This window comes from Mycteria americana, chromosome 18 (assembly GCF_035582795.1).
Source record: "Mycteria americana isolate JAX WOST 10 ecotype Jacksonville Zoo and Gardens chromosome 18, USCA_MyAme_1.0, whole genome shotgun sequence".
Classification (NCBI taxonomy): Eukaryota; Metazoa; Chordata; class Aves; order Ciconiiformes; family Ciconiidae; genus Mycteria; species Mycteria americana.
Window position 1 is genome coordinate 2,084,539 of NC_134382.1, and position 22,832 is coordinate 2,107,370.

General features: G+C 53.2%; 1 protein-coding gene across 2 annotated transcripts in view; it reads right to left on the bottom strand.

Moving 5' to 3' along the window:
* The window catches only part of EPHB2 (EPH receptor B2), a 129,647-nt gene that overhangs the window by 68,626 nt on the left and 38,189 nt on the right, over positions 1-22,832 (bottom strand). For both annotated transcript variants that reach the window (XM_075520318.1, XM_075520316.1), the window contains exons 2-3: positions 22,366-22,430; positions 17,543-18,227 (exon numbers count right to left, since the gene is read on the bottom strand). In XM_075520318.1, coding sequence (XP_075376433.1) covers positions 17,543-18,227; positions 22,366-22,430 — 750 coding nt within the window. The remainder of the gene's footprint in view (positions 1-17,542; positions 18,228-22,365; positions 22,431-22,832) is intronic.

Here is a 22,832-nt window from a genome sequence, read left to right on the forward strand (position 1 = left end):
AGATGCTGTAGGCTTGGCTTGGGGCAACCCGTTACAGACAGCACATCCAAAGGATGTTGTGATGGAGACTTGCTATCCTTCAGGCCCTTCTGCAACCCAGGAGGCACAGGAAGAGGAGTGTCTCCACCACTGACACTGGAGGGAGGAACTGCTGCCTGCCAAGCTGCTGGACTCAGTCGTTGCATGCATTTCATGCCCCTTTGAATGCCTCCCTCCTTCTCTTCCAGTATCTCCAACTGGGCAGAGCAGTGGCCACGGCTCTGGCATCCAATGCCCACAATACTGGCAAGGGATGGGAGGCATGAGAAGGGCTGTTGGCAATGCCTGCAAGACGGTCCCCTTGGTGGCTGCTGCCTGAGAGGACCAGGGTCCAGCTGCCGAGCTGACACTGCCCACCACTCTCACAGGCACTGCTGGGCCTTCTCAGCCCCCCTGGTCTGGCTGCTTCCTCCACAGCCTTGGGGGCTGTGGACTTTGGTACACCCAAATCCACAGATTTGGGGGCTCTGGACTTTGGGATCCCACGCTTCATCCAGGTGCCCCTTGATGAACCTGATGGCTGGTCCTCGGCTAAAGCCCAACGCCCAGCAATGAACCGTCTTGTTTTACTTACTCCAAAATGTGCAGAAGTCCCTCTTTTCTCATTAGCTTGCTCTAGTGGTTAATCACTTAGAAACACATGCCTAATTTTTTAAATTTGTCTAGCTTCAGTTTAACCCTACCGGTTCTTGTTATCCCTTTCTTTGCCAGATTAAAAAGCCCTTTAGAGGCTAGTGTTTCCTCTTGGTAATCATCTCACCTCTTAATCTTCTTTTTGAGAAGCTATTACGCTCTTTCAGTCCCTCGTGGAAGGGCATTTTCCACGGCTCTTGGGACCATGTTTGTGTTTCTCTGCAGCACCCTCCAGGTTTATTTTTCGTATCTTTTTTGAACCATGGAGAGCAGGGTATCTAGCAGGTTTTCTGTGCTAGATGCAGTTACAGCAGGTCTGGCTCTGAGCGCTGCTGACCTGTGGTGGGGTCTCCTGTTCCCCTGTGCCACACTACCACTTGAGGAACATATTTAAACCCCAAGCTGGCTTCAGCACCAAACCAAGGTTTGTCTACCCATCTCCAGTGCAGAGGTGGTGCTCGGGTCAAGCTGGCTCCATGCTCCTGGCACATGATTTTTCATGGCATCCCATTTCATGGCTGGTGGGAAGAGATCTCTGGGGTCTCCAGGACAGTTCCCAGCTCATAGAAGGGCTGAGTCCAGCCCAGTCCAACGACTTGAGTCCAGCCCTAAATCAGGGCAGCTGCGGCTGCATGCAGCAAAGCCTTGGAAATCCCTCAGGACAGTGATCCTCGATCTCCCTCTGGAACTTTCTCAGCTTTTCCAAAGCCCATCCTGAGGTTCTCAAGCTGCAGCTTGTGGCTGCTGTCCCTTCCTATACAATCTGGCACCACTGATGGGGGCTTGGCTCCATTCTCTTTTAATTGCCCTGCACAGAGCTGTACCTGTGCTTAGATCCCTTCTCGAGTTCTTCTTCAGTGGGTTCCCTCCACCTCACTGAAATCTCCTTGTGCCATGCTCCAGCCGAGGTCTGGGTAGCCCAGCTAGTCAAAGCTGCATCCCTCCACCATTCTGCACAGCATGTGATGCAATCCTCCTCTGACATTGGGAAAGAGCCTCCTGAGACAAGAGATGAAGTGGCTCTGCTAGCCTAGTAGTGGTTGAAGAAACCACACTGAGATCTGGAACAGAGCTTGACATGTCCAAAAAACCACCATGCAGACAGAAAATCCTGAGAACATGACACATTCCCCAGTGGCATACAGAGTTCAGGCCCACCAAGGCTGACCAGCCACTGCATAATGCATGAATAACATCCCTGCAAACGCACATATTCATGCAGATGCTGAGGATGTCGATCATCATGGTGCCAGAACAAGGAGCCACCCTGAGCACCCACATGCAGGCTGGAGCAGGGGGTGATGAGTGACATAGTGTAGCCTCCTGACGGCCCCAAATTAGCCAGGTTTACCAGAGCTAAAACCACTAGCAAAGAGTGACAGCAAGATCTCAGGGTGCTGAGTGACTGGGCAATAACACGGCAAATGAAATTCAGTGGTGACAAAAGGAAACTAATGCACTTGGGGGAAAAGAGCCCTAATTATACAAACACAATGATGGGCACTAAATTAGCTATTAACATGCAGGGAGGAGATCTCAGCAGCACTAGAGATAATTCTCTGAAAACATCAGTTCAAAGCTTATCCATCATCAAAAAAAAAAAAGAGAAAATGCAAGGAATTACTAAGAAAGGAACCCAGTGCAAAACAGGAATGTTATTAAGCCATTGCATGGAGCCACTTTTTGAACAGTGTTTGAACAGTGTTGAGCACTGGTGGTCACCCTTAGATTGTCTAAGGTAGGTGAGGTAGATGATAAAAATTATTAGGGATACAGAGAAGCTTCCATATGGAGAGTCAATCAACTCAGGACGTTCCATTTGAAAAGAGACCACTGAGGGAGGTATATAAAGCCATCAGGAATATAGGAGACATGAATGGGAATAGATTGCTTGCAATTTCTTACAGTATGCAAGGACATATTTTTTAACATGGTGCATAATTAAATTTCATAACTTGCTGCCACAAGGCACCATGGGCACCGAAAATATGAACAGCATGCCAGGAGACAGGAGGAATCAGCACTCTATCCATCCCTTATTCCTCCTACTGTCTAGCCAGTACAGACATTTGCAAACCAATAAACACCAAGGTGTTTCTGGAAAGGTCATTTTTTCCATCACACACACAGTCGTGCTCAACACGTGGGAAACTCTCTCGGACACCTCCTGGATGTGTTTCTGGATCTGCCCAGACCAAATGGCCAGCACCCATGGGACCTCCAGCTACCAAGAGCTGCAGCCAACAGTTTCCCAGGGGACAGAAGCTGGAGGATGTGCATTTCTAAAGCTCGCTCCAGCCCCAAATACATGCCTTTTGGTGAGCCAACACCACCAACACCTGGAACAGAAGCTGGAGGGGCTGCCAAACAAAGGTACCTTGCTCTACTGAGCTGTCTGTGAGCAGAGTGCCCTAGTCGATGGGCTAAGGACAGTCATGGTCTTCCATGACAGCAGCAGGATCTGCAGCATGATGTCCCACTAAGGACTGTGGTCTGTGTCCCCGGAGCCCCAGCATCCCACGATGTTGCACTAAGGACGATGGACTGTGTCCCTAGAGCCCCAGGATCCCACAGATGTGAACGCTGCAGCAGCAGGGTCTCTGAAGACCTGGTCTTTGCCCTTGCAACAGGTGTCTGACCCTGCCCATCTGCCGCCTGTGCTAAATCCACAGCATGGTGCCTGCGCGTGCATTTAGAACCTGCTCTAGGAGGCTGCTCCAACTCTTCTGCTGGCCCCCAAGAGTCTTTTCTGGAATAAGAAACCACCCCAAAACAGATCAAAGATGTCCACAGAGAGGCTGTTTAAGAGGAAAGAGCTTCTGGGCTTCCCATTTGAGGGGTATGTTTCCCTTCATGCTCAGCCCAGTGATTAGTGCTCGCCAGGGAATCAGAGCTGCAAAATGAATTTGAGAAGACAGAGCAATGTCAGGCTGTTAGTAGCTCAAAAAGGATCTTGGCTCCCCTGAGCCTGAAGGCTGAGCACTTACCATTCAGGCCCCCACGACAGATTTAACAACCAAACACTTCCAAGGCAGGCAGTGGCCTGCCTGCTAGCTTCTCCTGCCCCGACTCCTCCCTGAGGAGACCATTAGCACCTGAAAACGGAGAAGCCATGGCCTTGGCTGCAGCATCTCAGGTTGGACGCAGCACTGCAGAGCGAGGCTGGATCCGTATGAGAGCCAGGGCTACAAGACAGCTTCACGTGCCACCACTGCACCGGAGCTCATATTTTTGGAAACAGCATCCCAGAGGGCTGCAATGGATGCTGCTTGTTCTTGCGCCAGCCCTGACTGTTTTGGAAAGTTTGGTTAAGCTCCATTTGGCTGCCTCCAAGTTATTCAAGCACAGAAAGGGGGGTTATTGGTTACAGGCGGTTTCAAATTTTTTTTCTGAGCACGGTTTGGTTGAGAAAGCACAGATTTGGCCTGCCTGGTGCAGCTCCTGCAGTGAGGTGAAGCAGCCTCTTTACACAAGCATACAAAGTCACGGCTAACTCAGCAGAGTCTTATTTAAAAGGACATATTCAGAGCTCACAGCCTATGTCTGCTCAGTCCTGTCTCTGCAGCCAGGGCAAGAGCCACCTTCTCTGTAGCCCAAAATGCCTCCATTACCATTCATCCCCTTTCATTTCTCTTCACGCCTCCGGCAAAAGCCACTCTCCCAGAGCAGCACAGCACTGCGTGCTGCTTTACCATGCAGAAGGTTTTGCAGGAAAGGCTGGACACAAGCAGGCAGGGTTGCTCCAGGCTGCCCTGCAGAGTCAGCACTGCACCTCAAAACACGCCAGGGAGCCTGGGACACCCCCTCCTCCTCCTCAGCTGCTCGCTAGCCATAATGCTGATAATAAAGAAACCTCTGTGCGTCTCCAGGGAAGCAGGACTCAGAGAGGGGCACAAAGACTCCCGCAGCTGTGTGTTTGCAAACAACCCAGCTAAGCTGTGAAGAGGGGCTGAAAGCAGTAATTGTCTTTAATTAAAGGAGGTTGGAGGCATCTCAAGCTTTGACAAAAGACATTTCCAGTCTGCTAGCAGCTCCAGCACTCATGGCTGCTGAAGCCGCAACCCAGCCCACAGGTTCGAAGGCGGCGCATGACAGCGGGGACGCGGGCATGCCAGCCCAAGGGTGCAGATGCACTGGTGCCAGGGCAATGACACGCACCCACAGGGCACGAGTAACGTGCACACCTGCACTCCAAGGAGGATCCAGCAAGTCAGCTCACAGCAGGACGAAATACCTGCGACCGCTGCAAGCCTCGCACTTTGCATCAGATATGAGCCAGGTGTGCCTGTGTTGGGACCCAGCAGCTGTCTGAAGGCATTCCACCCTCCTGCTTGACCTGGCTGCATGTGTCTCTGTCCAGGGGTGTCGCCTCCACCCTGGCTGGTGTCTCACCCTGGTCTCCTGATCTGTCCTTGTCACCCTCCCACAAGTGGCACCTGCACCCCGTGGTGCCTTGCTGGGGAGGCCGTGATGCACACAGAGGTGATGCACGCAGGCAAGAGGCTACAGACCAAGAGCACTATTGCTGCAGCTCCTCCCGGGCTAATTAATTAATCCTGCTTGTTAGCAAGCTACGTGGGCTGGCGTGGAGCTCTCTCACGATGCTGCATCCTTGCAAATTCACGTTGGGCTAAGCAGCCCTTGCCACAGCAGGAGCACATGCCATGGCAGACACCCGTACGTATGGATGTTGCCCCCCCCAGAGCCCTCTGCCAGAGCTGGCCCTTGCTCCCAGCCACGCTCTGAGCTTCAGGGAGACGGCAAGTGAGCTCAGGGTACCGCAATGTCCTCCTTCCCTCCTCTCCTCTGCGCTCAGGGATGAAGGTCCCCACGGAGGGTGTATTGCCCACCATAGGCTGATAGGCTGCTTCCTCCCTCCCACTCACATTTGCTTTTGGCCTTCCAGCACATCGGTGTGCAGCAAATCATGGCTCTGGTTTCCATGGAAACCCCATGGCAGGGAGGGGGGGCCAAACGTATGCAACATGGTTGGGTCGGCGTGTCAGCGGTGGTCCCATGTGTCCTGCTACTCCATCCCCGGCATGGGAACCTCCTCCTGGTTTCCACCAAGGCCTTTCTGACCCCTTCTCATGGCAGTGGCCAAGGCAGCCCTGGTGTCAGGCACCCGGTCTGGAGGGAGGACTTCTGCTAACTAAGAAATGTGTCACGCTAACCTCTTCTTCAGGCAGGACTGAGCAGCAAAACTGCACTTGTGTCCAGTCTGAACTCTCTGCTCGGCTTTGCACATTATGCTTTTACTGCTTTCCCACACATAACCCCTCTTCCCACACTCCGCTCGATATCTGCCTTGCAGCTGGAAGCGCCAGAAAATCAGCCCTTGCACACTGGCAAATCCCCACCGTGGCCCCTGCAGAGGTGCAGAGAGCCAAATGCACCCAAAATCATTAAAGATGTTGAGCATGCACAGGCTGCGTGTGAAGTGCACGTGCATTGGGCTTGACATGTCCTACAGGAACCACCATGCCTGTTGGGCAGGTCCCCATGTGCATATTTTTGCCTGGGAAATCCTGGAAAGAGCAGCCGCGCTCTAATTCAAGAGAAACAAAAACAAACTGGGATCGCTTCCATCTGAGCCAGACAGCAAAAACCTTTCCAGAAGCAAAAAAAAGACCAGTTCTAATTATAGGGTATCCTGAAGATACACACACTTAGATTTGTCACTCTATTTGCAAATTAACCATACTCATGGTGGCAATGCGAGTAAGCAGTGGGCATGATAAAGTCCCTCTTCTCGCTTCCTAATCCTCTTTAGAAAGTAGAACAACTAGCGCAAGCAATAACCAGGGGCGAACCAGTGCACCCTGCCATTTCCAGCACCGCAGACCTTTTGCAGGTCCTAAGGCTAGGATTTGCACAGCCACAGCTGGAAGACTGAGCTTGAGAAAGCCTGGAGATCTTTTTTCCTACAACAGCTACCTCATCTCTTATCCTTCAGTCAGTGCCACAGGTCCACTCCTAGGGTGCAAATTGAGAGTAAAATACCAACATTATTGCTTGGATCAATGTCCGAGCTGACGTAGGTGACGGTAGCAGCATAACCACTGTACTTGTGAAGGTGACTGAAAATTACAGCATCACTCGCCTCCTCCAAACGAGAGGAAGGCTGACGAGGTACCAGGCACTGGGAAGTGTGCTGTGGACTGCTAGTAGCAATGCAATGGCAAACGCAGGCAATTTTTAATCCATCATTGGGGTGCACAGCAGGGGAAGGTGAACAAGAGCTTCTCTGGGTGTGAGTCATTCCCCAAATGTTTCTCCTAATCCTGTTTTCCCTGCTTTTATTCTTTCTGTTTTATTAACGATGGCTGTGTGCACACACCGAAAGGCTCAGAATTAATTTTGCTCACCATGTTGCAAGGAAAGGCCTGCAGCAGTAGCGTTTCCACTGCGGTAAACCCTCCTAAGCTTCATGTCTTCAGCTACGGGAATCCTCTGGGTGATGGCTGGCATGAGAGAGCAGCTCCAGCACCCACTGCCTGGGCAGCCCGAGGCATTGCTTCCTCCTCATTGCTGTGATGGAGGAAGCCAAACACAGTGCTGTAGGATCCTGAGCCACTCAGGTGGGGATGAATGGGGAGGTTATGTGCCAAAATAATGCTCTTGATCGTGGTTACAGCAACATGGACATCTGGAGAATTGTCACTAGCACACAAGACTGGAGGGATAAGGAAAAAGGGAGCGGAGGGAAAGTGGCAGAGGAAGGCTCATGAAAAACAGTTGGTTTCCACTGAAATGCTTCAAGAGAGAGATCAGCACCTTAGAAAACCCCAGTTAAGGGTCTGATGCCTAGCAATGTCCCGCATCCCACCTGTCCCTTGATGCTCTATGTGTGTGGGCACTTCGGGCCACTGCACAGGGCACCAGCCCGCATCCGTCTGCTCTGCACGCCCCAGGAGGACACAGACACTGTGCTCAGAAATGGCTCTCCTGAAGGGCAGGGAGAAAGGTGGAACGGCGTGATGGAAACCACCCGCTGATGTCTGAGAGCAAACATGCCCCTGACACTGCACAGATCCTTCCACATCTCCGCAGAAAGCCTCCTGGAGAGCCGATGCCGTAAAAAGGCAGATATCGTGTATTTAATGGAGTGTGCTGTTTGACAAATATTATCTGTTACTACAGCCGCTTTAGAAGTCGCTACAATCTTTTCAAAAGCCATCCAGGCTGGGAGAAATGCCATTTGGAGCAAAGGATCCACGTTACTCTACTTTATGGGCTCCACTTCAGGCTGCACTTTAATTCTTACTGATCTTGAGGGTTTGGGCATTTTGATAGTTTGAAATGAATAAAGCCTTTATCACATGTTCGTTTATCGTTCACTCTGCTCCTGCCTCCTGTCACAGCTGCAGGTGTAACAACCATGGTACTCCTGGGATCATAATGTTTTGAAAGGAAATTGCTAGCTTTGGTTTCAGACTTAAAAATTGTCCTCTTCAACACAGGGTCTCCATGAGCTCTGAATGTGACAATAGCCTGAAAGTGCAAAAAGACTTTGCAAGTAGGAGCTTATCGTCCTTGAAAATTGTCAGTGCCCAAATACTGAAGAACCAGATATTCCCTCAAAATGCATTTTGAATTTGCCCCATTAGCTATGGGAGTTATTTCAAGCCATCGCCCACCAAACCTGTGGACCTCCAATGCGACCCTCACCTCGTGGTCCAGCTATGCCCATCACCTCCCCGGCTGCTGCGGCAGCATCGCTGCGGTACCCACAGCCCACCGCAGAGGGGTGAGCCAACCCAAGTGCTTGGGATATGCTTGAACGCAGCATTGTACACTCAAGCACCAAGAGCACCGCTGGCCAACTGAAACCATGAGGTGGGTTTTTGTAAAGGTCTCTCTAGTTTCTGACACAAGGAGCAAAGCCAATGTCCCCAGTTTACCTCCAAGGACTCCAGGAAGATGCTAACACCTTGGGAGGTGTCATTTCAACCCGGCTGAAGTGAAGAAGAGCTCTCTATCTTTGAAGACCCTGCTTCAGAGACCTGGAAAGGCTTCACAGGAGTCACCTACCTGCAGAACACATTGTGTTCACACAGGTCTTCCTTTCAGGTGTCTTTCAAATAAAAGGATGCGGGAGGAGCAATGCACTGAGTTGGTAGCTCCGGGTCTCAGTAGGACTTTTTTCTGTCTCCCCTTAACACAGTGCTTTGCAGTGACTTACAGCTTCCTGCTCATGCTATACCTTGTTCCCCATTTTCCAGCCTGTAAGACCTGCCATTCTGCAAATTACTAACTTCTCATGTACTACAACCAGTTTCCCCACTTCTTGGGCAGATGCTGGACTCCAGCAAAGGCATCCAAGCTAGGCAGGCACGGGGCTGCCACTCATTCAGAAGAGTCCTGCTGAAGCTCGTTGGTAGGCAGGAAGTCAACGATGCTGGTTCAGAGTCTCTTCTGCTTGTAAATGTATTTCCAGTGTGGCCACAGGCCACCCAAAGCATGGCAGCACTCTGCAGCCCTGCCTTAAACCAGCTGCTGGCCACGTCCCACAGTCCGCCAGGCTGTGCCCCTTCTTTTATGTCTCTTCTCTTTTTAATACCTAACAACCTTTTTTTGTTTTTTTTTATTTTCTTTTCTTAGACACCACTTCCGCAAATGCCAAGAAATGAAGGCGACGAGGGGATGCCTCAGACTCACCGGATGGCACTCACTGCACTTCTGCCTGGTTCTGCCCCGCATCCTTCATGCAACTCCTTCCTTACAGTGTTTAAGTTATAACACCTGCCCACGCAAGGACTGGATATCACAGATCGGTGTCACCAAACTTAAGGTCTCCTTCAAAATGTGAAAATGTTGTGTATTTTGCTTGGCCAAGCCTAATTTAACATTGTTTGAAGTTTGGTCTATGTAAAGACAGCCATCGTGTGAGCTATGAACACTTTGATTCCATTTCCTAACCTTTATGGGGACTTTTATGTATACTTTCCAGTGATATACTACGTTTCTAAGGCATATGGGGAACAATAAAGTGTTTCCCTGGAGCTAATTAAGCTAATCATGGCTTCTAGATTAAATTTCCTGTAAGATTTTTACCTTGTATTGCTAAAATAAAATAACTGTGTTCTTACAGAGTGATCATCTGACATCAGAATAACTTTAAATCAGCACAGAGAATGTCTGAGGGTATTTCTCAAAATTAAACATTCAAAATAATCTCTTGGCTTTGGCCCAACTCACAGAAAAATCTCAGATAAAAAAAAATCCTCAAAAGCAGCATTTTCTCCAATTTTCCTCAAATTACATAGGATGAAGAATATTCTCCTCTTGCCCCATAAAGATTCAGCACTCTGATGAATTCAGGGAAAAACCCTCCTTGCCCCCAAGATCTCTGAGTACTTTGATTCAAAGGAAAAACTACTGGTAAAAAATACATTCCCTTCATTTTATGGCAATAATGAGTTAAAATCCTGGAAGCCTGGGCCTGGATCCCAGCTTTTCATTCCAGTTCCTATTAATGTTTACCACTTTTCTCAGAAAAAAAAAAAGGGGAAAAAAAAAAGGGAGGCCTATGAAGGAGGGGGAGGAAAAGCAGGAATAAATGCTGCTCTCCTGACAGCGTCAGCACAGGATGCTGCCAGAGCCGCTATTCCCTGCTCACATGGGTGTAGCAAGACCAGGAACGTGGTATTCGATCCAAAATGCTGTTTCATCTGTAAAAATAAGTCGGGGAAGATTTTCTTATTGGTACAGATGTCAGCTCCATGAAAGCACCCGTGTTACAACAGGGCTCCTGTCCTTGCACCCCGGGCACAGTCAGTGCATGTGGAGGGTCAGAGGGGACATCACTCTTTCCCCAGTGGAGACCCTCTGGCTCTGCTCTCATCCACCTCCTCCCATCCTCTCGCCGATCCCAGCACAACAAAATGCCTTGGGTGTAAGGATGGGGGAAGCAACCTGTCCCAAAGTGAGAAAGGGAGCAGAGACCTTCCCTGCAGCTCTGCGGGGGAAGACCTTGAGCAGAGAGAAGAAAGGGCTCATGCAAAGGGACTGGGAAGCACCAGCTATGGCAGACAGTGGCAATGCAAAACTCCACCGTGTCTCTCTGGGAAATCCTGGGGATGGCCATCATTTCCATCAGAAAACTCCCAACAGGTTTTGTTGGACCTGAGATCTCCATCCCTTCCTCCAACCCAAGGGACTCATGACCTACCCATACTAGTAAGTGAGAATATGCTGTTCCCCTCCAAGCTTCCAGTGGGCTGCTCTCGGGTTATCTTCTGCAGCCTGCTGGGGTCTTTCCTATGCCTACACAACAGGGCTGGGAGTGCTCCTGCTGTTCAAAAATCACACTCATGTCCTGGAAAACCTCGTCTCCTCCCTTTCTCTATAGAGAAAAGACTTTTGTAGAAGGTCTCAGCCCATATCTTGTCTTGAAAGCAAAATGAGAAAGCAGTTCTCATTTCCTTCGCCTCCTTTTGGCCACGAAGGTCTAGTACCTCAGAAGCAGCACTTCTTATTCTGAGGTGAGTCGTCCATCTCCCTCCTTCAGCAGTAGATGTCTTGCCCCATTCCTGTACCACCTCTGACCCTCCTTGCAAGGTCAGCATCTCTTGGGGTTTTGGACCACCAGAAAATAAATGCCTCGACCCCCGCATCTGACATCCCCTTGCTCTGCTAGGCTCCCCCTGGTCCTACTCCAACCTTCAGAAGCCCAAACACTACCCAGCAACGTGCAGAGGACAAGCTGGCATCTCCTCCAACTCCAGGGTGCACTGAGCAGGCTTGGAGTGGTTAATACCAAGCAGCTGCAATCCCCACCACAGCTCTAATTGGATTCACAACATGGAGAGGTCAGCAAGAAGCAGGAGGGAGAAGAATCAAAGCAATGGAAAGAAAGACACTGTATTCTTGCTTCCCAGACAGAGAGGGAGGAGAGGGAGAAGCCCAAAGAGCAGCATCCACAATGACATCGAGCCACAGCCGGCTGGGAGCATTCAAATTGTCAACAACCCTGTAGAAAAGGCAGACAAATTCCTGTTTTGTACTTGGGAAGAAGCCAGGTGATGTAATCATCTTATAGGATGATGGTGAAATACTTTCCATTCCAGCAGTAACTCAAGATGTTAAATAGCAGCTACTAAAGTTAAACATTGTTAAATCAGTATGTCAGGATAGCATCTACCTAAGAGTTTTTAAAGAGATGGCTGATGAACCAGTGGACAGTTAATGTTCACTTTCCACACGCCATGAAGTAGTAGGATGTTTCAGAGATGTAGGAAAAAGCTATTTGTTAAATGAGGCAGTCTTGGCTATTTTAGGACTGCCACTGCAACATGAGTACCAGTCAAATAAGGATGTACCAGCTACAGGATTTGGTCAGCAAAGAATTAAAGGAAGGTAGTAATAGTAGTGCCAACCTACATACATTTATGGAAAACAGATTAAGGCAAATTAGCCTCGTATGTTTTTTTGATGCAATTTCAAGATTGGCTGGGAGAGGTAACAGCGTTAATGCAATGCACCCAAACTTCTGCAGAGCATTTCCCTTGGTAACACATGATATTTTGATTCAGAAATTAGAGGGTCCACCGACACTGTGGGACATATTCAATGCATTAAAACTTGGCGAGCTGATACTGGTATGGTCTGAGATCTAAGCAGGGAACGTGCAGAGAGCAGGTCTGTTTCTACTAGAGCCAACAAATTTGGTTCGTGCCTCTGGGCTATTTAACATTTTTATGAATGACCCAGGAGAAAGCCCAAAGCATTCCCAATAAAGTTAGCTGATGACATGGAAGTTGTAGCGTGGTAAATACTGAAGATGATGGGTCCCTGATACACAGCAATCCGGATGCCTCGGTGAGCTGGGCACAAGCAAGGAACGTGCTTTTCAGTACAAACACATGTCAAATCACACCTCCAGGGACAAGGGTGCAGGCCGCAGTAGCTATCTGCTCCCAGTTCCATCACAAAGGACAAGGATCCTTCAAAAGCACCCAGAGAAACGCCATTGTCAAAATGGTTAAAGCAAAGGGGGGATATAGGAAGAAGAAAATCTCAGCATCCCCTCTGGCACTCAGCTGACCACTATGAGCATCCTGTACGTGGGATGGTGGATCTGCCAACAGAAAGGCTAAAGCAGTGCCAAGGGCCAGGAAGAGCCAAAAAAACTGGCTGAAAACCTTACCAGAGGACCGGGGCCAAGGATTACTCTTAAACAGGCACACAGAAAGCAGAAGCGTGGTGATGGACAAAGTTCACCAAGGTCCGAATGCCAGGCGCAGCCACGGGTAAGAAGGCAGGAGAGACCGCTGGAAATGTTTAACAGGCAATTCTCCATCTCTGGAAACATTTACATCACGATTGGCTGTATCTGCTCCAGCTCAACCAGGAATGCTTCCTGTAAGAACTTAATTACCTCTAGGGCCTTACAATTTATTGGCTGGGTCCAGCATTATCACTGGAGGCCCAGACCCGAAACAGGCATAGAGCCATAAATAGCCTCTTATCCTCAAAACATCACGTACTTATGAGACATGACTGTAAGACAGCTAGGACATACCCTTCTCCAGCACATCAGAAAGCTGCACGCCCCTCCAAGCCCTTAGCACATGCTTTCCCACCTCCAAAACCCAAGCACAGCACAGCTGGGACAGACCCTCACTGCTTTCCACACCTCTGCAGTGGAGGGTCTGGGTCCTCAACACACGTGTACATGCACTTCACTGCCTCTGCACCCGCATCCCCAGCACATGGTGAGGTGGTGGCAGATCTGCTGCGCTGGACCTCTAAATAACATGCAAGCATAGGCAGGGAAGCCTGTCATGGAGCCCACCTGTAGGACACACAAGGGCAAGGGCACAGCCCGACCAAAACCTACCAACCAGCCCTATACAGCCCCAGACTGGGATACCCCATGTACCAGCCCGCTACAGCAATAACCCTGGAGATCACGCTTCTCCCTGTAGAGCTGGACTTGGGCTGAGTCAGTGCTGGAGCTGATCTGGGAGTATCCAGCTGCGTCGGTGGTGTAACTGGGCTGCGGTGTTGGTAGGGCTGGACAGGACCGGCACGAGGCTGGGTGCTGGAGCTGGTTCAGGACCCCCAAATCCTCCCTCCTGGCTCTGCCCCCCAGGGAAGGAGCAAGGAGGAAAGCAGTGCAGGCTCTGAAGGGGACACACTGTTGAGCCCTCAGGATCCCCACAGGGGTGGCCCAGCTCCACCTTCAGCTGAAGAAGACAGGTGGCAGCCTGGATCTTCTACAGACCACCTAGGTGACCAGGTTTCTCCTCTTCCCAGCACATCACCAGCTCCTCTCCTCCTCAGAAATGCCTGTGACCCCAAAGGATGACGTCACATGTCTCTGATAGCAAGAGAGTGTCACCACCAGCTTCTGCAGGGCTTTTGCCTTGTTACCACAGCAAAACCAGGACTCCCCGCACTCAGCGTTGTACAAGTGCAATGAAGAAGAGGCTTCCCACTGCAAATGCAGTGATCAGACACAGGGGCAGATGTCCTTCAAAGCTGGAGAGGAGCTGGAGATGGATGCAGGGTTCAATAGCTAGGACCAGCAGCCAGCTGCTGCCATCCCTGAGCAGGCAGAGACCCTTGCAGGCAGTGTTCGTCTACCGTCCAGTCCAAACAGAGAGAGCAGGCAGCACAATAGCTCTGCCTCCGCCGTTGCAGAAGGGAGCCAATGAAAAAGGGAGGCAGAGAGAGAAATGCGTTTAATATGCTGCATGGGAGGGACAGGCGGGGGAGAAGGGGGGGGAGGCAGCAGACAAAGAACAGGGAGATGGAGAAAAAAGACACAGGCAGGGAGCAGGAGAAGGTGAAGCGGGGAGGATGGGGCTGGGCGTATCGGGCTGGGGGGGAGACGGTGCAGGGAGGCGCATGCATGGAGTCCCTTGCCAGCACAGTGAAAAGGAGCTGGGAAGAGAGTGGAGAAGCAGAGCGAAGAGGAGCGGGCAGCCAGCCCCTCACGGGGCCCTGCGGGATTGGCGAGCAAGGCCCAGCAAAATGAAAATCTCTTAACCACACAGAATTGTTAACGGCCCCCAAATCCTTTTGTGCTGGGGCTGCAAGCTTAGAAGAGCTTAAGCTGTTAGATGCATGAACTTCCTCCATAAATATCCCTTGTGTACACTGCCATAAGCAGGCTTGCACTGTACTAGCCAGATGAAAAGCCCAGCAGAGAAAATGAGCAACTCCTTCCAGCGCCTTGCAGCTGCACCGAGGGGCCGTCCGTTGCTTGGGACGTCCTTTTCCACCAGAAGCCCTTGGTGGGGCAAGACCAGTGAGCCATGTCCCCCACACACCCCGCCACATCCCGTTCGGGCGTCTGAGCTGTGTGAGAGCACTTTGCCCCGAAAGCCAGCTCGGATTTGCTTTTGTTTTGCTTCTGGAAAGGGGCCCAGATTCCCTCCCACCCCTCGAAACACGAGAAAACCTGCCGGCCACATGTACGAGTGAGTCCCCCAAACCAGGCGGCTCGTACACTACCTCTGCAGGGACCAGGGGCAAGGACATGATGGGAGGTGGGCAGGGATGCAGGACTGCATCCCGCAGGTCCTTCCTCAATTAAGCTGGGGAGTAGAGCCCTTTCGCTGCCCGACCGAGCTGGGGTGACCAGGCTCTTCCACAGTCCTCTGTGGGGCTCACTGCGGGGGCTGGGAGAGGTTGGGGATGCTACGGCTGTCCTGCCAACTCTGTGGCTGGCTCTCCTCCCAGTCCCCACTCTTCTTCTGGGGGCTGCTGAGGGAAAACGGAGGGTGTGTCCCCATCTGGCACAGCTCTGGGGCCCCATCCACCCCCAACTGTGCAGCCCCACGTGGGAAGGGGAAGGGTAAGAGGAAGGGGAAGTAGCCCCGGACCCAGCTGCCCCATGGAGACGGCAGGCTGCCGTCCACCGCGTGATTAATGACGGTGGGGAGCATGGGGCCGGGCGCACGCCAGCACCGACTGGAGAAACAGCTGCCGAGGTACTGGACCTCCCAAAATCCTACTGCTGCGCAGACAAAGAGGAGACGCGGTCTCTCCCTCCTGCTTGCTCCCTCCACCTTGGCCTGCTCCTGCCTGCTCTGCCTCCCCTCCCCGCCCCGCCAGGCCAGGCTGCAGGGAGAGGTCCTGGGAGCTCTGGGGCATGCAAAGCGACCGTCTCTTGGCTGGGCTGGCAGCAGGACCAGGGAGCCCTGAGAAACCGTAGCTGCATCAGAGCAAAGCACTGTGCAGGGCTAGGTCTGCTCAGGCAAAAAAAAAAAAGGCTGAGATGGAAAACCTGACATGAATCATTTTGGCTTTCTGGTGTTGCAACAAATGCTTCACTTGGGCATTGTAAAACACCCATCTTCCCTTCGAGGCTGGGATTAGCCAAGCTCCCTTTCCATACTACATTGCAGCAGTACTTCCTTGCTGTCCCCGTCCCCAGCACCGTCCCTGCTACAGCTGGAGGACACTTGATCACCCTGAGCTCAGTGGAAAGAGACATTCAGTAGCTCAGTGAGGAGTAGCTCAAGGAACGGGTATTAAATAACAGCCCCGGCACATCAGGATGCCTGATGCATGAGCAGCCCAGCCACCAGCAGAAGACGCGGTGCCCTCTCCAAGGGGACTATCCAACCTGCAGTCTCAGCCAACCACAGCCAGAGACTGTCCGTCCCCCTCCCCACTGTCCGTCCACCTCCCCACTTACCAGCACCTTCCCCATGCTTGCTCGGTGCTACCCGGCCACCCCTTCCTGCAGCAAGAAGAGAGGAGACACAGCTCCTTCCTTGTGCTCTTCAATGCCCACCGACGTATCTATAATTGATCTCAGAGAAACCCCAGCTCTGCTCAGAGTGTGCCGATGCTATCGAAACCATAATGGGATTTTGATGTTCGGCTGGGATAGGGGGGAGAAGAGCCTGTTTGCCAAACACCGTGGTTTGCTCCGTGCATGGTACAGCCACAGGTGCCCATTAAACGTGCAGCTCTCAGGTCCCCATCTCTCTCACAATAAGCCCAGCAGCTGCTTTCTCTCCCTCCCCAAGCCCAAGCGTGGCTGGGGAGGAGCACGGAGATGGGTTTGGGCACGGTGCTTTCAGGGAGGGTGGTGCAGAGCCTCTCGCTTGCCCAGGACCACACTGGTTCCATGGTGCTCAGCCGAGCTGAGCGGGCACTCCTGGAGTCTACTCTGAACATCTACAGGGGCAGGAAAACATCTACAGAGGCAGGAGAACATCTCAGAGCAGGATAACATCTACAAGGTCAGGAGAGCATCTACAGGGCAGGAGACCTCTGGCTGCTGAGGGACCTCAGGGGCCAGGCTCAGAGGTGCCCAGACTGGAGAGGCGAGCCTTGGCCCTGAACAGCCCGTGACCATGTCCCACCCTGGGCCGTTTACACCTCACCTGGAAAATGCTTCAGACAATATGCTCCCTCCCACTGCATCACCTTTGAGTGCCTACACTCCCGCTCCCCTCACCCCAGAAGCATTTCAGCCCATGCCAAGGCACAGGGCACAAACCAAAGTGAAAACAGCTCCAGTATTTTGGGGGGTGACTGCAGATCAGTGGCACGCACCAAGGCTACACAGACATGTGTCCCTCCAAGACCTGGAGAGCACGGCGGGCACCAGCAACAGGCCGGCACCCCTGGACCCGGTAGCTCTGAGGACCCAGAGGTAACACAAAGCCTCTGCAATGGATGGATGAGCACAGGGCAGGAACTGAGGAGCTGGGGAAGGAGTCAGCATCCACACACATGCTTCTCTCCCATGTCCCCACCTGCTCCTTTGCCACCCCTGCCCAAGGAGGTCACTCCCAGGTGGCTCGTGCAGATCCCAGATGCAAATCCCGACTGCCACCATCAGCACAGCCCACCGGCAGTGAGGCGAGCATGCGGAGTGAGACCAAAGGCAAGCGGTTACCTCTGCAGACGGTCCCGTTTTCCACCGACTCATAGCCCGCCCGGCACATGCAGCGGCCAATGGGCACCAGCCACTCGCCATCCCCGTTGCAGTACAGCTTGATTGGCACATCCACCTCCTCTGCGTTGCTGATGCACGTCCCCCGGGCTGCCACCAGCGAGGTGCTCTCTGCTCCCGAGAGGGTTTCTTGGAAGACGGCCCCGTTCTGGATCACGCGGGGACACTTGCGGTAGAAGACACGGACGGCAATCAAGGACATGCAGCCTCCGTAGTCCTGGAAGGCCAGGTAGAAACCATTCTTGGAGACAGGCCCAAAACTGCGCACCTCGGTGTTAATCTTCATCACCCGTCCACCTAGGTCCACCTGCGAGAAGCTCTCGTCGGCAGCAATTGTGTCCACCTTCATCCAAGGATTCTCCATCCAGTTAGGAAAAGTCTTGGTGGCTGAGTCAAAGTCTGACTCAAAATAGTAGAGGTTAAAAGTCTCCTTACAGGAGCCTGGGACATTAGGGATGCTGCTGCAGTCCCGGACAGAAAATTTCATCTCCACATGGATGCGGTGCGCTCCTCGCCTCCGGATGTACTTGGTCCGGAGCCAGTTGTTTTGGCTGGATTCAAAGACGTTGCACACCTGGTAGGTGCGAATCGTGTTCATGTTCTCGTCATACCCGCTCACCTCTTCCCACTGCAGACGGGACACAGAAAATCAGGGGGCTGCACCAAACTGATGTTCCCCACCCACCTCACCTCTCACCAACCCCACCATGTGCCAAGTGGGCAGGCTCTGCCAGTACCAGTTACACCACACTGTGCCCACCGCATCACACAGGCAGCCCCATCAGTGCCCAGCACCTCGCCCCAGTTCAGCTCCAGCACCACCCTGCAAGCACCCCATACCTACGTGCCTCTGTCCTGCTCCAGCAGGGTTTGACCCACACTGCACGCTGGGCAGTCTCTGTGCCATGGGGACAAGGCGGCCCAAGCCCTCAGCAGAGCTTGGGGCCATCTCGCTGCCAGCAGCACCGTGCTCCATGCCCAGATTTATGGTAAAGCATCTCTGCCAGGTGGCAGGGCATGGTGGGGCCATGCACCTCCTCTGCAGTAATGTCTTTAGCAGGCACTCTCGCCCATGGGCTGCACTGTACGGCAGAGCCTCCCGACAAAGTAACACGATGCCTTTAGCAGACGTATTCCCACTGGTGCCGCTACGGTTACAGACGTGGCAGACAGGACCCGCTTTCTCAGGAACGCATAACGTCGCCGTAAAACCTCCTCGCTGGCTGCAGCCCGAGCACCGGTGTGGGCGGCCAGCTGCATGATGGGCCAGTAGCCAGCAGCCTCTCCCCAGAGGCAGAAGGGAAGGTTTATGGGAGCCTGGCTGACCCCGCTGTGTACCCAGAAAGGGAGATGCTGGGCTAGATCCCACTGGTAGCCCTCATCCTGTCCCTTCAAGGGCTAACATGCTTTGGAGTCCCTCCTGCAGGTGTGCACAGGACCCAGCCCCAGCTGTTCTAAACTGGATCTACGGATGTCCTATGAGCCATGGCATGACAGTAACATCCTTCCCAGCAAGACAGCTCGGAGCTGACATATATCCCCATGGGAAGCTCAGACGAGCTCCCCCCGCAGCTGACTAACGGCTGACTCTGCCAGCTCTGGAGGAGTCTGCAGAACTAAGGGCTGCTGTGACACCTCCTGGCCCTGTCCAGCTCCCTGCCCTTTCCCCAGGCTGTTTTTTTTCCAAATTCTTCAGCACTTGTTGTTGTCTCCATCCTTTGTAGGATGGGGAGACTTCAGGGCAGGTGATGAACCAGGCAAGGGCAGAGCTGCAGCCTGTAACCTGCCACCACTCCTCTGCTGTGTGCGAAGATGGGAAAGGGTCTTTGTGGGAGGAGAACCTTTCACTTGGCCTATCAGAGCATCTCCTCCAGCCCAGACCTTGCTGGGGGGCATCTCCCCATGCTGCCCTCTCCCCACCCGCAGCACCCTCGTGATGCTGGAGGTAGGGACCAGGGTCCGGCTAGCATGTGACACAGTCCCAGCCAGCTGGAACGGCTTCTCATGAACTTGCTCATAAACCTGCTCAAGTGGAGGCCAAGCTGTTTCCCACGGACATGAAACTGTGAGCACAACCCTGCCCTGGATGTGGGATCGCAACACCCAGGGCAGGGCAGCAATACAGCCAACGCTTCCAGCCCAGATCCAGCACCAATGCCAGGACCGAGGTCCCCAGGGAAAACCCTGCAGGAGCAGAGCACCCCCAGCCCCTCAGCCTGCAAGTGGCCTCAAAAGGGCATCCCGGACTGCAGAGGGAGGCTCACGAGATGGGAGACAGATTGTTCCTCGCACATCAAGGCTAACAGCCCAACAGAAGGCTGTCAAGGAAGATCCCCAAACAGCTCCAACAAATTCTGACTGGAAGTGGCTGCAAATCTGCTGCCGTCACTGAAGGAGGAGGAGAGCATCCTCGCAAAACACAGGGGGAGCATTTGCTTTATTTTCCAGAAATAAATTTGGCGTCGTAGTGGAAAATTGCAGGATCTCCCCATTTTTTAGGGCAGCAGTTGGGGGGGGGGCATGAAAGAATCAAGGACAAGGCACAGGGAAGCAATTCCTTCCCCTGCCTTGCCTCTGATGTGGCTCTCCCTTGCCTGGACCACTCCTGACACTCACTCTGAAACAGCATGTCAGCCACCAAGACCCAAGGATGCCCAGTGCCTGCCCCGTCCCCATCCACATCCGTACAGCCCCCAGGGAGGGCTCAGGACACAAGCCTGAAGCGCCCAGCATGGCCAGGCAGGAGCAGCACGTGGTGGAAGGAGAGTCTCTCCAGCTTGGGGAAGAACAGTAGACGGTGGAGGCAGGGCATGGGGACACCTACAAGCGGCACAGGAGCTCCACAGCCAGGGAAAAAGCAACTGTTTGGGCTTTCAGCTCATTAATAATCACCAAAGAGGAAATAAACAGGAGAAGCACCCAGCAGCTTTTGTCTTCCAGGTGATGCTGGCTGCATCACCTTGCTGCATCACCTTGCTGAAGCCAAGCCACCCATGGGTAAGATGCCCTGCCTTGTCCTGGCAGTAGGCACAAGGTCACACTGGGAGAAGCCATGAAGGCACCGCAGCATCAGCACCCATGACGTGCACAATGCAGGGCACAACGTGCACCACGTCCCCCACCATGGACCTGCCCGGAGGTGGGGACAGGAGGCGATTCCTTCCCACCAGCAACGCTGGGGCTGCACTGGACTTTCTAGACTGGGATCTCCATCCCGCTGGGGACAGGGGACCTGGGAGCACCCCTGGGGCCAGACTGGCTGCTCAGGACCCCCAGCATCCTCCTGCATCCTTGCAGCAGTGAGCAGGGGGCTCCTGAGCTCCCTTTTCTCAGCTGGGAGAGAAAGTCACCCCCATGCACCAGCCCCTGTGCTTCCTCAACGCTTAGTTAGAAGCCTCTCCCTTTCTCCTTGCTCTCTAATTAACATGCCGGGAGCTCAAAAGAAGAAGGCAGCACAATAATACAGGGAGACGGCTTCCAGCAGGCCCAGGCCTCATTACCGTGGGGCTGGGGAGCCAGGAGCAAGGCATGCTTTACATATGGAAACACCGCAAACAAGAAAGGCTGGGCGAGGAGAGAAAAAGACTTGACCTCTGCTCCTGCCTATTGTGCACCCGTCATCCCCCTTCGGTGGCCAGGCTGGCGCTGGTGGGGCGGCCAGGCTCGCAGGCGGGCGCGGGGCTTTATCATGGTGATGGGGGACCAGTGCCAGGAGCGCCCATGCCCCAGCGCGGCAGGGCAGCCAGGCTGCTCGGGAGCTGGGTTTAATCTCCCCAACAGAGGCTTTTCTTGGACATTTCTTTTCTTCTGCCAAGTTGGCTCGGAGAGGGGACTTGCTGTCAGCCCCGGGGTGAGGTCCACAGAAATGTCTTCATCCAGCCCCTGCGGAGGGTAGATGGAGGGCAGGATGGCGCCTGAGCTACCACCTCCATGCATGAGGATGGGAAGCATCTCCAGGCTTTGGCCAGGCTGGATTAGGCCACCTGAGCCCACGGGAGCAGGTCGGGGGTGTCAGGCACTGAGGCTCCATGCTGCTGCCAGCCACCACAGCCAGAGCAGGACGGGATGCTCTGAAGCTCCTCAATGCCCCATGCAAAACCTGTGGGACATGGAGGTGCTGGGGCCACTCTCGCTTTCTGTCATGAGCAGAAGAGTGCAGAGATGCATTGCCTTGTCTAAGCTCTTCTTTAAAGGAGCCCGTTCTGGGTGGTCTTGGGATGTGGCTCAGGGGACTCTTGGCACCAGTAAAGCGGAGAGACAGTTGCTGCTGAGCCAGCAAATGTCCCTCCATGAGATGCCAGGGATGCTGGACAGTCATTTCAGGGCTTGATCAAACAACTGCTGTGGGTGCAATTGGGCAGGCCAATGCCTTCATCCTTTTCTGTGTGACAGGCAATGGGGTAACAAGTGAGCTACTGGGGAGAAATGATGGTGGTCTTGGCATTTCATTTCTCCTTCTCCGTGATTTTTAACTGGCTACAGGCCAGCTTTATGGAGAGTATGATTCCTCCAACATCATGTTGGCCTAATGCTGTAGGGTAAGAATTACACTCCTCCAGCACTGGGGTAGTTCTTGGAAGCATCACCTCCTAGTGGAAACCTCAACTGTCATCCTCTTTTGTGCTCTTCCCACTAGACCCGTGAACATGGCCAAGGCACTCTGCTTCAGTGGGTGACTTTCGTTGAGCCATCCCACTTACGTTCGCGTGCAGCAGGCGACCCCACACCAGGCTCCGGGCCCCTGTAAAAGCGACAGGATAACTTACCCCCGAGGGAGGATGCACCGTCCAGCCCAGCTCTGCTGTTGCCGTTGTGGAGTCCATCAGTGTTTCTGCAGGAAGAAGGTGAAACAAGGAGTCAGTGGCCATCTGGTCAATGGCCTGAGGCTGGTGAAGGGGAAAGAGGTGGAGAGGAGCCAGCCCAGAACTGCAGCCATCGAGCCCAGCCTGCGCCAAGCCCTCTGGCCAGCTCTCAGCTGGGGAGGAGCCCGGCATCAGTCCCTTCACCCATTTGCTTCCCTATCCATTGCCCATTGCTCCCTGGCCCCCTTGTCTCCTGCAATGCATGGGGGCATGTGCTCTTCAACCCACGAGCCCAGCTGGACTTTCCTCCTCAAAATCCAGAATCAGGGTACCGCAGCCCCAGAGCAGCTCTGCTGCTGCAAACGAGGAGCCCAGCCTGAGCATGTTTCCTCCATCACCTTCCAGTTTCTTTTGCAAAAGCGGGATACTTT